At 38.3% G+C, this 18675-nt stretch overlaps 1 protein-coding gene across 1 annotated transcript in view; it reads right to left on the reverse strand.

Moving 5' to 3' along the window:
- Positions 1–12120: 12120 nt before the first annotated feature.
- LOC123508337 (ubiquitin carboxyl-terminal hydrolase 24-like) overlaps positions 12121–18675 on the reverse strand; it is an 81834-nt gene continuing 75279 nt past the window's right edge. The window contains exons 16-19 of the mRNA XM_045261956.1: positions 17491–17556; positions 17207–17297; positions 13600–13847; positions 12121–13065 (exon numbers count right to left, since the gene is read on the reverse strand). Coding sequence (XP_045117891.1) covers positions 12913–13065; positions 13600–13847; positions 17207–17297; positions 17491–17556 — 558 coding nt within the window. The 3' untranslated portion in view covers positions 12121–12912. The remainder of the gene's footprint in view (positions 13066–13599; positions 13848–17206; positions 17298–17490; positions 17557–18675) is intronic.

Genomic DNA, 18675 nt, shown 5'->3' on the forward strand with positions numbered 1-18675 from the left:
TCTTCTAATGTGGTCAGCCCCAGCTTCCTCAGTCTTTCCTCATAGTCTAACTCCCTGAGTCCTGGAACCATCCTTGTTGCCAGCCTCTGTACCCTTTCCACCTTCTTCACATTTTTCTTCATATGCGGTGACCAGACATATGCTGCATATTCTAACTGGGGTCTTATTAAGGTACATAATATCTTCTTCATCATTCCTTCATCTAGGCAGTGGAATGCAAGGCCAATATTTTGAAGCATGTTGTATGTTTTCCAAAAAATCTTGTTAATGTGTTTCTCCGGTGACAAGGTGTTTTGCACGGTTACTCCTAAGTCTTTCTCCTCATTGGTCTCTTTAATTTTCTCATCACCCAGCCTGTAATCCCTGTTTGGTCTGTATCTACTTCTTCCCATTTTCATAACATGGGTCTTGTCTATATTAAATTCCATCTGCCACTCCTTACTCCACTCATATATTTTATCAAGATCTTCCTGTAACTTGTTACAATCTTCCACATTCTTTACTCTCCTCATAATTTTAGTATCGTCCATAAACATGTTCATGTAACTGTCAATTCCTACTGGCATATCATTAACATAAATAAAAAACATGATGGGACCCAGCACTGACCCTTGTGGAACTCCACTGGTTACCTTCTTCCACTCGGACTTCCTTCCTCTCACCACTCTTCTCATTTCTCTTCCCATTAAGTAATTTTCCATCCATTTTGCTAGTTTACCATTTACTCCTCCAATCATCTTTAGTTTCCACATCAGTCTATTGTGTGGTACTTTATCAAAGGTCTTTCTCAAGTCCAGGTAGATAGCATTCACCCATCCCTCTCTATGTTGTAGTATGTCAGTCACTCTTGAATAAAAACAAAATAAATTGGATACACACGATCTTCCTTTTCTGAAACCAAACTGCCTTTCACTCAAAATGTTTTCACTTTCTAGATACTCACTCCACTTAGCTTTAATTACTTCTTCACATACCTTGCACAATATACTAGTCAATGATACTGGTCTATAATTTAGCGGTTCCATTCTACTACCATTCTTATATATAGGCACAATGTCAGCTCTTTTCCACTCTTTCAGGACTAATCCTGTTCGTATGGAGGTTTCCACAATATCAAATACGGGGTTCAACAATTGATCCTTACATTCATTTAGCAACCTCCCAGATATGCCATCAGGCCCCATTGATTTATTAATATCCAGATTCCTTATAATTTTCCTTACATCTTCCTTAGTAACCATGATGTCCTGCATTTGTTTTATTTCTGTAGGCCTTCCTCCCATAAAATGCTCCTTTGTAAACACTTTGCAAAAGTTGTCGTTCAAAATTTCAGCTATATCCAGCATCTTCATATACTTCCTCCCCGTTTTTTACCTTTTCTATTGCCTCCCTTTTATTTAGTTTTCCATTTATGAATTTGTAAAACATTTTAGGGTCACTATCACAGTTTTCCACCACCCTCTGTTCATATTCCTTCTGTGTTGTTCTCCTTACTTCAACATATCTATTCCTTGCTGTTTTGTAGACTTCCTTGATAATACATCACTGTTTTTCTTAAGTTTCTTCCATGCCTTTTCTTTGTTTTTTTTTTGCTTCTTCACAATTTCTATTAAACCACTGTTTATTATTTAAAGTCCTCTTTCTGTGATATGGCACAAACTTTTTCACAGCAGAGTTATACAAATCCATAAATTTATCGTATTTCAATTGCATATCCCTTTCCTGGTATACCACGGACCAGTCAATTTCATTAAAGAACTCCCTAATATGGTTATAATTTGCCCTAGTATAATTGAATTTTTCCTCCCTGCATTCCACAATCTTATTCGTGCTTAATTCCGTATCCAGCTCAAACCTTAGGACATCATGATCGCTTTTCCCCAAGGGACATTCATGTTCAATTTCCTCTTTTAGAGAGATTCCCCTGGTAAATACCAAATCCAACCTTGCTGCAACATCTTGTCCCCTGCACCTTGTTGGTGATCTCACCCACTGTGTCATCAAGTTATTTGTTGCTACCTTTAACAATTCTTCTGCCCACTCACCACCGTTCACCACTTTGTAGTCTTCCCACACTATTTCTTTGCAATTAAAGTCTCCAACTATCATCACTCTATCCTTTCTGTTGAGTTCTTGCTTCATTCTGTCTAGAGTATTTCTCATCACCATTTGGTACTGTTCATATTCCCAAGCACTGGTTCTGGGTGGTATGTATACTGTTATAATATTAATGTCCTTCTTGCCATCTGTTATAAGCATACTTATCACTTCCTCATTTCTCTTACTATAGTTCACTTCCTTCACTATCAGATCTTCCTTAGTAAGAACCATTATACCACCACCTCCTTTATTTTTTCTATCATTTCTCCATACTTTGTAGTGTTTTACAACAAACCAGTCTAGCATTATTTCGGGCCTTAGCTTTGTTTCCACTACACACATTATGTCCGGTTCATTATTTCTTAGGTAATCCATACATTCTAGCCTCTTAAATAGAAATCCATCTATGTTCGTGTAAGTCACTTTTATTCCATTCCTAGTCTCATTCTTCCATGTAATGTCTATTCCGTCTGTTTTATCCACCACTTCTTTAGCCTCCCATTTCTCATCCTCCAAAAAAACTTGGTCTTTTCCTCCTCTGTTCTTTCGTCATTCCTCTCCTTCACTTCAGTTACAAGCTCCTTCATTTTCATTCGCTCATCTTGTGACATATTTCTTCTTATGTAAATTGTTTTGGTTTCCTCAGAGTCCTTAAGTTTCCAAGGCCTCCTCAACAAGGCCTCTGCTGCCACCTGAGACTTTAATTTCAATTTTAATGGTCTATTCTTGCCTTCCTCAAAAGCTCCCAATCTCACACTTTCTTCTACCTCAGAATATAGGTCCTCTTCTTCCACAGAGATCTTGTTCAGTAAAGACTTAATCCTGTCATTTTCCTTATCCCTCCTGTCCTGCCAGTTCCTGTTAGTTTCCTCACTCAATCCTATTATGATCACACATTTTTTCTTTTCAGCAATATCTCTCACCACATACTCATTTTCCTATAGTGCCTTTACCATTTCCCTCTGCGTAATCCCTTTATTTTCCTCTTCCTGCTTTTTTACTATCTCCCTAAATGACCTTTGTACCTCCTGATGTTCATGGTTCACTTCTTTCATCCTGGCATCAATTAGATTAAGGCATTCCTCCTTCCTCAAGTCCCCTTCGGATATTTTTATCTCCATTTCCATGAGTTTAGCCTTCATCTCTTCACATTGTTTCCTTAGTTGTTGGTTTTCTTTCTCCATCTCTACTTTTTCCTTCAATAGCTCTTTATTCGCTAACGTTAACAAATAGATATCTTTTTGAACAATCACTCTAGAACTCTATCCAGTTTTTCTTCTATGGACAAAATGTTTAGGAACTTACTTTCCAGTGCCTGGATTCTTGCATCCATATCTAGTTTCTCCAGTCCTTTTGGCGTAGTAATAAAACCTTCAAAGTCTCTGGCTTGTCTAGAGGCCATTTTTGTTATCGTCAGCTGATTACGGCCAAAACAATCAGACACTCTCCTCTCAGGGATCACTCTCCATATCCCTCACTTTCAACACTAAGCGACAGTAGGACATTAACAGGACACTAACACCATAGGTATTTTCCTTCCTCCAGTCCGCCAAGACAGTCCTCTCAGCGACAGCCCCATGTGTGTATTTACCTAGTTTTACCTAGTTGTAGTTTTACAGGGCCTGGACTTTATGCTCGTGTGGCCCCGTCTCCATATCTACACTTATCCAATCTTACTTTAAAAGTGTGCACACTCGTTGCAGACACTACTTCTTCATCTAAACTGTTCCACGTCTCAATACATCTCTGCGTGAAACTATATTTTTTAATATCTCTCAGACATCTGAGAGGAGGGGACCATAAATGTCCCCAGGTCGGACTGCCCCTCTGCTGTCGACCTTGGGTGTCTTGACACTTCATCTAATACTTTCACTATCAATCTCTGCAACATTCGTGGCCTTCGTTCTAATTTTCAATCTGTGGAACACCACCTCTCCTCTACTAAACCTCATCTTCTCTTCCTAACTGAAACACAGTTGTCTGTGACTACTGACAGCAGCCCTTTTCTGTTCCTCCTACTTGCTCTATCCTCATTTTCAATCCAAAGCTGGATGTTGCATACGTGCGTAACGACACCACTTGCTCTCGTGCCCACAATCTTGAATCTTCAGAATTTTCTACCATCTGGCTAAGACTTCAATGTCACTCTCTAACTAAATTCATCTGTGCTGTATACCTCTCACCTAATTCCTCTGACTATGTAAAATTCTTTGACTATTTGACTTCCAAGGTGGAGCACATCTTATCTCACTTTCCTTTTGCTGAGATCTCCATTTTAGGGATTTCAATGTTCACCACCAGCTTTGGCTTTCATCTTCTTTCACTGACCAACCTGGTGAACAAACCTTCAACTTTGCTATCCTTCATGACCTAGAGCAGCTAGTGAAGTTCCCTACCCGTATTCCTGACCGCCTTGAGACACGCCCAACATTCTTGATCTTTTCCTAACCTCCAACCCTTCTGCTTACTCTGTTAAACTTTCCTCTCCGTTGGGCTCCTCCGACCACAATCTAATTTCCGTTACCAGTTCTATCACTCCAGTGCAGCCTCAGGACCCGCCTAAGCGGAGGTGCTTCTGGCATTTTAACTCTGCTAAGTGGAAGGAACTAAGGCAGTACTATTCTGATTTCCTTGGGATGATTATTGTTTTCATGTCAGAGATCCTTCTCTTTGTGCCGAGCGCATAACAGAGGTGATTATCTCTGGCATGGAGCTATACATTCCTCATACTTTCTCTAACCCTAAAGCTAAAAAGCCTTGGTTTAACTCTGCTTGTTCTCGTGCTGTCAATGAAAGAGGCGGCTCACAAACGGTTCCGTAGCCATCCAACTGCTGAAACTCATGCCCTATATATTTCTGCCCGTAATCATGCCAAATCTATTCTCCAACTTACAAAAAACTCTTTCATCAATAGAAAATGTCAAAGTCTTTCCAATTCTAACTCCTCTCGAGATTTCTGGCATCTAGCCAATAATATCTCTAACAACTTTACTTCTTCGTCTTTCCTCCTTTACTTCATCCAGATGGCTCTACAGCTGTCTCTTCTTTTCTAAAGCTGAACTCTTCGCTCAAACCTTTGCTACCAACTCAACTTTGGATGATTCTGGGCATATTCCTCCTACTCCTCCACCCTCTGACTACTTCATCCCTAAAATTAAAATTCTTTATAAAGACGTTTTCCTGGCCCTCTCTGGCCTTGATTCTCGGAAGGCTTACGGTCCGGATGGAGTCCCTCCTGTTGTTCTCAAAACTGTGCTTCCGAACTCGCTCACTGCCTGGTCAAACTCTTTCATCTGTGTCTCTCTACTTCTATTTATCCTTCTTGCTGGAAGTTTGCTCACATTCAACCTGTCCCTAAAAAGGTGACCACTCCAATCCTTCTAACTACCGCCCTATAGCTTTGATTTCCTGCCTTTCTAAAGCCTTTGAGTCTATCCTTAATAGGAAGATAATGAGGCATCTATCAGCTCACAACCTTCTCTCTGATTGCCAGTATGGTTTCCGTAAAGGCAGATCTACTGGTGATCTTTCTACTTTCCTAACTGAATCTTGGTCATCCTCTTTAGGGACTTCGGTGAAACCTTTGCTGTCGGCCTTGACATATCGAAAGCCTTCGATAGAGTCTGGCACAAATCTTTAATTTCTAAACTACCCTCCTACGGATTCTATCCTTCTCTCTGTATCTTCATCTCCAGTTTCCTTTCCGATCGTTCTATTGCTGCTGTAGTAGACGGTCACTGTTCTTCCCTAAAACTATCAACAGTGGTGTTCCACAGGGTTCTGTCCTATCACCCACTCTCTTTCTATTATTCATCAATGATCTCCTAAATCTGACTCAATGCCCTATCCACTCCTATGCTGATGATACCACCCTGCATTATTCAACAGCGTTCAACAGACGCCCAACCCAACAACAATTAAATGACTCAAGGCGAGATGCTATAGGACGCCTAACTTCTGATCTTTCACTTGTTTCTGATTGGGGCAGAGAAAACCTGGTTTTGTTCAATGCCTCAAAACTCAATTTCTACAACTATCTACTCGACATAACCTTCCAGACAACTATCCTCTCTTCTTCAATAACACTCAACTTCCCTCTCCTCTACATTAAACACACTCGGTCTATCCTTCACTAAAAATCTAAACTGGAAATTTCACATCTCTACTCTTGCTAAATCAGCTTCCAAGAAGTTAGGTGTCCTATGGCGTCTTCGTCCATTTTTCTCTCCCTCCCAGCTGCTTGCTCTGTACAAGAGCCTTATCCGCCCGTGTATGGAGTATGGCTCTCATGTCTGGGGATCCACACACAGCTTTACTAAACAAGGTGGAATCTAAAGCTTTTCGTCTTATCAATTCTTCTCCTCTAACTGACTGTCTTGATTCTTTAAGTCACCGCCGCAATGTTGCATCTTTATCTGTCTTCTACCGCTGTTTTCATGCTGTCTGCTCTTCTGAACTTGCTAACTGCATGCCTTCCCCTCCTGCGGCCTCGCTGCACAAGACTCTCTACTTCTTCTCATCCCTATTCTGTCCATCTTCCTAATGCAAGAGTTAACCAGTATCTTCACTCCTTCATTCCCTACACTGGTAAACTCTGGAACTCTCTACCTGTGTCTGTATTTCCACCTGCCTATGACTTAAACTCTTTCAAAAGAGGAGTGTCAAGACACCTCTTACGTTAACTGGACCCTCCTTTTAGATTTTTTTGTTTTTCTCTTTCTCCTTTCTTCTTAACAGGGCCTGGCAACCAGCATTTTTTTTTCCAACACTTTGTTTGCCCTTGGCCAGTGCCCTTGTAATGACATCTTCCTTTCTCAGCTTTTTACTATGCGATCTTGTGCTTGGTGTCATATTCTTCTCTCAGGATCAGTTTCTCATTATCCACTTGGTCCATTCCGTTGATCAATTTATAGACTTGTATCAGGTCTCCTCTCTCCTTCTTTGTTCCAAGGTTGGTAGATCCATAGCCTTTAGTCTCTCCTCATATGTCATCCCTTCAAGTTCTGGGACCATTCTTGTAGCCATTTTTTGTAGCCTCTCCAATTTCCTTATGTGTTTCTTTTTATGAGGGTCCACACTACTCCTGCATATTCCAATCTGGGTCTTATTATAGTATTTATCAATTTCTTCATCATTTCTTTGTCCATGTAGTGAAATGCTACTCCAATATTCCTCAGCAAATTATATGTTTCTCTAAAAATTCTATCAATATGGCTTACTGGTTGATTGTTTTCTTCCATCGTCACTCCTAAGTCCTTTTCCTTTTTACTTTCTCCAGTTCTACTCCATCTCCCATCTTATAGATTCCCACAGGTCGTCTTTCACTCTTTCCCATTTCCATGACATGGCTTTTGTTCACATTGAATTCCATTTCCCACTTTTACTCCATTCCCAGATCTTATTTAGGTCTTCTTGCAGTATTTCACAATCCTCCTTTTGCTTTATAACTCTGCACAGTTTCGTATCATCCAAACAAATTTATGTAGCTGTTCACTCCTTCTGGCATGTCGTTAATATAAATGAGGAAAAGTATTGGTGCCAATACTGACCCCTGTGGCACTCCGCTTTCTACTGCTCTCCACTTGGACTTCATATCTTTAACTACCGTCCTTATTTCTCTCCCCTCAAATAATTTTCTATCCATCTCAATGTGCTTCCTTTTAAGCCACCCTTCTCCTCTAACTTCCACAGTAATCTTGCATGTGGCACTTTGTCAAACGCCTTTTTAAATCCAAATAGATGCAGTCAACCCATCCTCTCTCTCTTGTACTCTATCAACTATTCTAGAATAGAAACTCAATAAATTAGTTACACAAGACCGTCCTTTTCTAAAACCAAATTGGCTATTTGATATTAATTTGTTGTCTTCAAGGAACTCGATCCATTGTTTCTTTATTATTCTTTCACACATCTTGCATATTACACTAGTTAGTGATACCGGTCTGTAATTTAAAGGTTCTTCTTCCTTCCACTCTTATATATGGGAACCACCTCAGCTCTTTTCCATTCTACTGGCACTGTTCCATTTTCTATTGAGCATTTTATGATGTTGTATATAGGACTTGCTAGTTCTTCCCTACATTCTTTCAGTATTCTGCCTGAGACTTCATCCGGTCCCATTGCCTTCTCTTCATCCAGTTCCTTCATTAACTCTTTTATTTCAAGCTTGGTTACTTTAATCTCTTTCATATAGATTGTCTCTCTATTACCCTGTGGCCTCTCAAATTTGGATTCTTTAGTAAAGACCTCCTGGAATTTTTATTTAATAGTTCTGCCATACTTTTGGGTCTTCCACCATCCCGTTCTCTCCTTTTAACCTTTCTATTGTTTCTTTTGCCTAATTTTTCCATTTATGAATCTATAGAACAATTTTGGTTGCTCCTTACATTTTTCGACAATATCTTTTCAAGTTCTTTTCCTCTTCCTTCCTCACCTTAACATATTCATTTCTCGCTGCCTTGAAGTTTTCCTTGTTTGTTGGATTCTATTTCTCCTCCACCTTTTCCATGCTCCATCTCTTTTCTCCTTTGCCCTAGCACACCTTGCATTAAACCAATCTTTCTTTCCTTCTTCTTTTGGTCTATATTTTGGGACATATTCCTGACTCCTGTTTTGTATATTTCCAAAAATAAGTTATATTTGTCTTGCATTGTCTCTGAGTTTTCCATCTCCTCCCAGTCTACGTTTTAAAATAGTTCTTGAGATTCTCAATATCAGCCTTTCTGTAATTTAATCGGTCTCCTTTGTATGAATCGTCTCTATCTTCCTTTCCTCTTCTATATCTATTTCTAATATTGCATGGTCACTCTTTCCCAATGGGCACTTATATCTTATATCATCATTCATTTGTATACCCCTTGTAAAAACTAGGTCCAATCTCGCCGGCTCGTCGTTTCCTCTGAATCTTGTGCATTCCTTTACTCTCTGGTCCATCATATTGTCTATCATTAGGTTCAAGAATCTTTCTCCCAGGCTTCTTCCCCATACCACTTTCATAATTTTCCCAGTCCACTTCTTTACAGTTGAAATCTCCTACTAATATCACTTTTCTCCTTTCTTTAACGATTCTCATTAGACTCCTTATTGTGTCATCTATCATGTCTTTATATTCTTGATTGGTCCATGAATTTGTTTTTGGTGGCACATATGTTACAATGATTGTTAACTCTTTTTTATTAATATGCATCTTAATATACAATACTTCTGCTTTTCCTTCCCACATTCCACTTGGTTGATCACTATCTCCTTCCTTAACATTATCATGACTCCTCCTCCTCCTTTACCCACTCTGTCTCTTCTCCATACATTATACCTATTATCCAAATCTATTATGATTGCCTCATTTAGTTTTGTTTCAGCCAGGCATACAATATCTGGATTTTCTTTCCTTATGTAATCTCTTAATTCTAATTTACTTGATAAAACCCGTCTATGTTCGTATACATCATTTTTAGTCTTTTGCCTTTATCATTTTTAGTTAAACTTGTTCCACTTTTTCTCTTCCTTCTCGTTTATATACCATTTCCTTATCCTGTCTCCTAGAATTCTCCAAAAAAATGCCTTCTCCTCTTCTGACCTTTCATTATTCTTTTCCTTACTGCTGCTGCCAGTTCATTGTATCTCTTCCTTTCTTCCTCATTTCTATTTTTCTTTATATAGATATCCTTGCAGCCTTCTGTTTCTCTAAGTTTTGTTGTTCTATATAATATTTCTTCTGTTGCTGCTTGTGATTTTAGTAGTATTTTAATTGGTCTCGTTTTTCCTTCTTGATATGGTCCCATTCTGTTTATTTCTTCTACTTCCTCTTCCAAGTTCTGCCTATCTTCGTCATTAAGATTCTTCAGTAGGTCTTTGACTGATTTCATTTCTTCTTTTCTCTTTTTGGTCTATATTTTATATTTTTTCTTTTATTCCAAATACGACTACACTCTTCTTTTTTCTGCAATTTCTCTAACTAGATTTTCTTTTGTCTTGAGGACTCCTATCATTTTGTTTGTCATATTTTCTTCTTTTTCTTTAAGTTGTTCTTGAATCACCTCCTGAAAATCGGCCTTATCTTTCTTATCTTGGACTCTCCATGCTTGTACTTCTTTTTTAATCACGTTCTGTACTCTTTCCTCTTCCTTGTTTACTAGATCTTTCAGCTTCTCCTTTTCTTTCTCGGCTTTACCGAGTCCTTCTTCCATCTGCTTCTTGTAGTTAGCTACTTCCTTTTTTAGTTCTTCGTTTTCCGCTCTTAGCCTAGCTTCATTTTCTTCCACTTTTCTTATCCTTTCTCTCAGTCTTATAAACTCCATTTCCTGTTCTTTATTCTCTTTCATTTCCATCTTCTCCTTTATCAGTTTATCTAGTTTACATTCAATATTTGACACTCTCTTAAGTAGTGAAGTTGTCGTCGTATCGAACCCTTCGAATATGTGTTCTCCCTCACCGACATAGTCATCATCAGCCTCTTCTCTATTCTCATGTCTGCATTTGGATGGGATATCTTTTTCACTCATTATTCCTTACTAATTGATTTCATGGAGAAAAAAAAAAAAATGAGTCCACACTACCTGCCCAGGCCACTGTAAATACTATACAACAGGTGTAGTGAGGATCAGCTGATCGTCGGAACTGCGCCAGTGCATCCGCCTTCAACCGTGTGTGTGTGTGTGTGTGTGTGCACATGCACACACCCAACAGAAGTGATGAATCAGTTACCAGTACCAGCATGATATTTGTGGTGAAAATATCACGTAGTCTACTGAAAAAATTCTTCAAACTCATTGAATGAATTGGGGGAGGAGGTTGCACACCTTGCCCCATGGATCCTAACTGCGAGGACATTAACATAACCTAATATAACCTAGCCTAGCTGTGGGGTACAATCTCTTCCCAAAGGACTTTAACCTAACCTAACAAGGGACCTCAAAAATTATCCCATTATACCTTACTGGTGTGATTCAGATATTGATATGAGTTACTGGTGTGGTGTGGCTGTGAAATGCAGCCACCCCACAATTTGCTGCATTGCTGGAGCAATCAGGAAACCACTCTGATCAGCTGCTTTCCTGGCAACTTTCCAGGGTCAAATGAGGGTCTAAATAAAATTGATAATAGAAAAAACATTATTGGAAGGTTGTTTTAGTAACAATTATTCACTGTATTATACACAAAAAAATTAATAAAATATTTAGATTTATTTATAAAAGGAATAGAATATAGACATGGAATTGATTTGTTTACATCGTCATTGAGATACTCAGGCCACAATTGTCTCCATTTCCTTCTCCTTAAAAGAAAAAAAATAAGAAAAATCTAATTATAGCAACGCAGCTTGTCAAAGGACTATTTTTCTTGATGGCTAGCGAGCCAGTGGCTGCTCTTCACCAAGTGAAATGCTCTCACATGAAACCTGCTGGTTGGTTCAGCTGGTCTCAGCCCTATGTAAATTCCCTTAAGAGGGAAAGTTATTTGTGGCTGGCAGGGTATAAGGGAGCCAGCCTGCCTGGGGTGCTTCAGTGGCTGGGTGAGAAGTTGCTTTCTGCAGGACCAAAGTTTTGTACAGCGCCCAATGCTTATTAGTTCTTTTACAGTATTTTTATTGTTCTTTCTACATATTTCACAAATTAAAGTTGTTATATTTCCAAGCAGTTGTTAAATACAACAAACATAAAGTGAGGATAGTTTATTCATATACTCTACTGACCTAACTGACCATATATCACATTCCATCTTCCAATCTTTGCTCACTCAAAACGGCACACCCTTTTTCTTTTTTGTCCCAACTGCAACTGAGTAATACCCACACCACTTTCTCAGCTGCGTACCCCCATTCATGACCAAATAAGGGAATAAAGAACACAAAGGCAGCAGAGAGGCACTTATGGCTATCAATTGTTTAGCTCTTTACATCTATACTGTAATGATGACTGATTACTGTAGATACATGTGATACAAAAGAAAAGATCAGATTCCCAATTTAGCATATTTGTGTAACTTGCTGCTTAATCTCATGAAGGGATACCAGATATCAGATACTATGCATTGGTACCTTTATTATGGCCAAAGGATTTGCAAAGTGGGTAATGCACAGTAAAAAATGTAAATCTGTATGTACATACAATGGAAATCTTCAGTACTTGTAGTGAAGATTTAATCTACAGTTGTATTACCATTTTCATAAATCCTCTGTTTTTAAAAATAACATTTTCATTTAAAAGGGAGGAATCTTTGGTCAATTACCTCCAATAAATCTCAAGAGAATGCAAGAAGTATTTTCTCAAGATAAGTCACATAAGAAGAGAAAAGAAAAGACAGAATATAAAAAAAGAGGCATCATCACCTCCATAAACAATGAACTCAGTGACACAATGATGTACTTAATCACTCTAATTCAACAAATTATGGCACTTGTGGTGTCAACAATGATAATTTTGAACAACTTGGTTATAAACTGTAAAATTCTTGTATGTTCAAGGGCATGCAATAATGTATTTCTATAGTAAAATTAATCAAAATAATTCCCATAAACAAGATCCCAAATAAACTTTTAATCACAAATCTTTACATTTATTCATGTATGTTAAGAATTAATAAAGTAAAATAACTCATTTGCCACATGAAGCAGCCAATAGAAAGATTATAACTTCACAAATTTTAGCATTATAGTTCCTTTATTATCAAGACCTGACAATGTTTTCTGGCAGCCTTGTCACTATTAGAAAATGTGCCTAAATTTATTTTATTTTTTTTTTTATTTTAAGGTTGTTCTCTCATGGAAGACAGCAATTCAACAAGTAATAACTAGTATGCATTTCCTCATGTGAATTAAGGATCAATTCCATCCAGGTCTTGTGAAGGTGAATTTTCATGCTCTGATGCACTCTCCTTTATGTCTCCAAGTTCAGATAGCTCACAGTCAATTTCCATCTCTGACGATTCCATCTCACTTAGTAGAGCTGTGGCCTCTTCCAATGTTAGCTGTAAGAATAACTGTCTCAACCAAGTGAAGAAATAAAGTAGTTGCATAAGCAGATGAAGTTTAAGATGGAAGAAAAGATATTGGAATTCCCTAAATGGAAATTCTAATGATGAGGATTGTTGTGAAGAAAGTGATGCATCTATGAAAGAAGAAACAGGATGCAGGTGGAACAAACTGATATAAAAGTGAAAGGAAAAAAGAGAGAGTTGCACATACAAAAAAATTGGAGATAAGTACCCAAGTATACAAGAAAATGCAGGAAATGGGAACATACAATGTAAGTGAATTGTATGACAAAAGAGATTTAAAGGAAAGTGGATGAAGACTTTAGAAGGTAATTAAATAGGAAATATGAAGAAGATAAAAGGCTACACTGGAAGAAAGTTATGGATGTGAAAGGAAAAAGAATAATTGACTGGTAATAAAAATGAGGTATAGGATGTTGATTCTTATGAAATAAAGGATTCCCAATGAACAAAACATAAGGTGTAACTTTTCACTTAGTCAAGTAAAAATCCTTTCACAGACAGTACCTGTGCACTGGTTGTCCGCTGGAAGTTCTTGGTGTTGGAGTCTTCATTACTAAGACTTGCAGCTGTTGAAAGAGTGGCAGAGTGGTCATCCATCTTTTCCTTCAGCCATTCCACAGCCCACTGCCAACGAACCTGTGTCCTTGTTAGGTGGTCACGAGCTACAGGGCACCGGGCAGACAGTGCCACCACAAGCTTGATGCACTGGTAAGCTCGTCTGCTATAACTGTCTTTATTTATTCCTATCATATCTGAAATATAAAATTTTATAAACAATCAATTTCCTGTATGCCTCTTTCAACATTTTGCACAAAAATTACTGTGAGAGAATAGTCTTTTTGCCCATCCTTAGTGCAACACAGCTGCATAAACAAGTAATTGTAAGAAATAAGCTCAACATGAAAGTTGTTTAGCCTTTAATGGCATCCCTTATAAATTTTCCAATCCAACAAAAACTACATTCTTATAATCATTTGTCCATAAAAAACCACTAATTCTATTCAAGCATAGAAAATGCTCTAAAGTAATTTTTTTTGTAACATTCATAACAAAATATAAATGCCCATAGCAAATAAACTTGAGACATCACAAATAAAAAGTTCCAACCACCAAATTTTTTTTCTAAATTCTAGAAAGCAGCTTCACAGTTCAGCAGTGTTTTTAGTTGCAGCTTTTGGCATATTTTTTTTTATAAATAAAGATCATAAATGGTTGCTAAGTAATGAATATTGCCTTATTATTGCAAACAAACAAAATAGAAAAAAATATCAATGTCATCCCTATACCTGTACAGGTAACTCTAGATTTATGTGTTTTTGTTATAACGCAACCGAAAAAATATAATTAATTTAATTTGCGCGATCGGTTTGCTTATACGCAATTTGGCCCAACCGCATTTTCAAACTGAGCGCCAGATACAATTTCAAACTGCGTGCCAGTGAGTTCCGCAGCTGGCCGATAGGTGGGAGCTCCGCTCTTCTCATGCCTCATTTGCAGTCTGCCAGCACTGATTACAGATGGAATCTCTTCAATCTGCCTATAATTCACCAAGATGGCCCCAAAACATCCTTCATTTTCTTCTGCATGTGGGGTTATTTTTGATAAGTGGATTTTTGATAAAGTGGTAAAGCTCAGAGGAAGATGGTGACTGACTGGGGTGTGAGTGGTGAAGGCAGTGACGCAGTGAGTGTTTTGTTTACGCATTCTTTGTTTTATTGTTTTCTTATTATTTTTTGCTTTCTCTTATTATTTCTTGCTTTTCCCTTTACTTTAGATACACTTCTAGTATTTAGAATGGTAAATTATAAAAACATGTTAATTTAGCCAAATAAAAAGAGTATTTTGTACAAATTTTTTTGGACCACATCCCGCATCCCCCCTATTATCTATTGTTTCTTATGGGAATTATATGTTTGTTTTACGCGAATTTTGATATACGCAAAGCCTCTTCGAACATATCTATCGTGTAAATTGAGAGTTACCTGCACATTACTCATGTCTGTGTGCATAATAGAAAGAAGGACCAATAGAAAACAATAGGCAATAAAACTAATAAAATAAGAGCAATAAACTTGGAAAAAAAATATTGTTTTCTTTTCACATGTTCTGAGTCTGCATGACATGACCCAGCCTTTCACATATTGCACACACATTGTTCATGGGTGGTACAAAGACAATGTTGTAGCACTGTATGAAGACTGTATGATAAAACATTCCTTTAATGTTATCTTCCCTGGGATGATTGGTGAATATCCACATCATGAACTGTAAATACTAGGAGTCCTCTTGTTTATGTTTTTATTGTTGGTGATAAAGCACCAAAGGCCTTGTATATGGCCAACAATAAGAACATAAAGAAGAGGACAAGGAGCATTGCATGGGTGACACCAACAACAGTGTTGTGTGTTCCCCAGACCCAAGACACGTGAAACAGCACAAACACAGACCAATCAGTGAGCAGTGTGGTGAATCTGCAGGCTTTGTGTCCTCACTGACCTCATATACCAGAGTTGTGATCAGAACTAAGTTGCCCTAAAGAAGCAGTCCTGCAAAACTACCATATTTGATGGCAATTAAGATGCATGATCTCATAAGACACATCCAGTTTTGGCAGACATTGAAAAAAAAGAGTGGATTTAAGCTCTGAATATGAAGTGAAGGATTTCGCCTGCCATTAAAGACTCTCAAATGCATTTAGATCATTATTAGATCCTAATATTTTGCATTTAAAAACTTAAATATTTGCTAGTAACCTACGTACCAACCCTTATGTGAGATGTAAATATGTACCTGGCATATGGCATTAGCAGTGACTGAAGGACTACAGGCTTAATAATCATAATTTTTTCCTATTTTGCATCATTTTCTTTACATATATACAAGATAATGTTAAAAGATATGTGTAATTCTAATTGTATGAAAATGTGTCTTACCTCAAGGAGTAATGGTATCACAATGTAAAGATCGCAGTGAATCTTGCCTGTATCAAGATCAAAATCACTGAGCAGCAATCGTGTGTTTTGTTTTGGTTAACGTGATGTATGGTCATTTAGGCAAATTCTTCCTGACTGACATCATTCTATGTCAATTACCAGTATGTATGACCTATTAATGGCTATTATATATTGTTACCTTGAAAGAAAAGTCATTTTGTTGTGTAGTACGAACCATCACTTTGTTTACACGTGCGAAGATGTCTGGGGTTTGATTTTAGAGCCTCTGTTGCCATACACTTACTAACAACCACTGCCTCAATGCTAAACCTTGCCCTCACTGGATGCAGGCTGATTTCCTGAGACTTTTTTTTTTAGAGAAAAGGTGCATCTTATGAGCCATCAAATACAGTAGTTTGGAGTAAACTCAACCCATACACCCATGTTTCCTCTCACATTAGCCTACAACTTGTCCTAATGCATGAAAACAAGGGCACAAAGTCAGGGTTATCATATCATCATCCTTGGTGTGACGTGGATAAAAGGAGGGAATGAAGGACAAGGCCTTATCCACTCCAGAAAGCTCAGGCACACTCTTTTCACACTCACTACCACTGCCAAATATTGTAACACAATATTCTATTAACAACTTCCTGTTGAATTAAATAAAAGCCGTGAAAATGTGGTGAAATGGCAAACTGGACGAGGCATGATGTGTTTCAACCAGCGAGTCAAAGGTGGTCTGTGGGCACTATGCCTGTGTTTGCATCTGGCCTTTTCAGGCATGCTGAGTGTGCAGGCAATCACAGAGTACTGTAACATCACATCCATGGTTTTCATTGGCCAACCAAATATTGCCTGAATGCATATGAGTGACAAAAGTACATCTGTCATTATGGCACGGGATGTTGGGACCTTCTGACTTGCAGCAGACACCTGGGAATGATTCAGCCAAGATGTTTGGGGAGAAAAAATAGTCTTTGTTTTTGGAGAAGTTTTAGTTATAATTGCAGTGCAAGAATGTCCTAATATTAACCACCATAGGATAAAGGAGGGATCAAAATAGTGTAGTCCATCATAAAGCTGTTTTTTATGGAGGGATAGCAAGTTGGGATCTTTTCACTCCTCACAACCCCTCATATTCTCTGTTCATATTCATGCAACTTGACAAAACTTACCCAAAAGGCCCATCACATTCTCAGATTCTGAGCACACAAAGCCTTCCAAGACAGCAGTTGTGCGGCTTGACTGAAGAGAATCACTGATACTCTGGAGGATGAAATTTACAATTAAAGATTATTCTATAAGAAAATATTGAAAATAAATCATTGCCATTAAATCAATAAAATGTGCCAGCTTCATGGCTAAATCACAAAACAATATGATTTCAACACATCTCAAGCAAACCATCAACCTATAATTTTTTTTTTTTCTTTAACACAAACTTCAGCCAAATACTTACCAACATTTCCATTATAAGAGATGAAAGTTCCTTCAGTATGTTTGAAGGAGGTTTAGAATATTCTCTCTGAAAAACAGAAATATATATCTCTGAAAACATATCTCACTTATCCTTCTTATTCTTTGTTGAAAAATATAACATTTTAACATTACATGACAGTAAAATTATATATGCATATACCATGATCCATATATGTAAATGTAGCATTCCAAACAAATATAGTGGTGCCTCATGATAACAGACATCGCAGTAACAGATTTTGCTCAGTAATGGACTGGTCAGATACTAACCAGCTTTTTTTTTTTGGACTAATGTTTTTTTTTCTATGAATCCATAGCTCCTGCATGGCCATGCAGATCAATACACATATATGATAACCAAGCTAAAAAATGCCTATTCTTATCTACTCCTGCATGCAAGATACAATTGTAACTTGTTTAGTTGGTCTACAATTTACAAAACTTGTAATAAGGTGGAGAACCATGGCTGCTTGGCTATAGGGTCACTGGAGTGATACCTGTGGTGAAATAGGGTCCCAGGATAGTTGGATCTACAGCCTGTCGGTGTGAACTGCTAGTTATGCATTTCTGTTTGAATGTTGTGGGACAAGTAATGCTGCCACCAGCGTGCGTGCACGCACACACACACACACACACACACACACACACACACACACACACACCACGTAGTGTAGTGGTTAACACGCTCGACTCACAATCGAGAGGCCCGGGTTTGAGTCCCAGTAAGCGGCAAGGCAAATGGGCAAGCCTCTTAATGTGTGGCCCCTGTTCACCTAGCAGTAAAATAGGTACGGGATGTAACTCGAGGGGTTGTGGCCTCGCTTTCCCGGTGTGTGGAGTGTATTGTGGTCTCAGTCCTACCCGAAGATCGGTCTATGAGCTCTGAGCTCACTCCGTAATGGGGAAGACTGACTGGGTGACCAGCAGGCGACCGAGGTGAATTACACACACACACACACACACACACACACACACACACACACACACACACACACACACACACACATACATGGATCTTTCAACACTGGAGCAGAGAAGGGAGAGATAAACGGAATGGACCAAGTAGACAACGAGTATCTGATCCTGAGAGAAGAATATGCCAGTCGAAGCACAAGATCGCATAGTAAGAAGTTGGGGAAGGGAAGATGTGTAAGAGATATTAAAA

This window comes from Portunus trituberculatus, chromosome 24, assembly GCF_017591435.1.
Source record: "Portunus trituberculatus isolate SZX2019 chromosome 24, ASM1759143v1, whole genome shotgun sequence".
In the NCBI taxonomy this organism is placed as follows: domain Eukaryota; kingdom Metazoa; phylum Arthropoda; class Malacostraca; order Decapoda; family Portunidae; genus Portunus; species Portunus trituberculatus.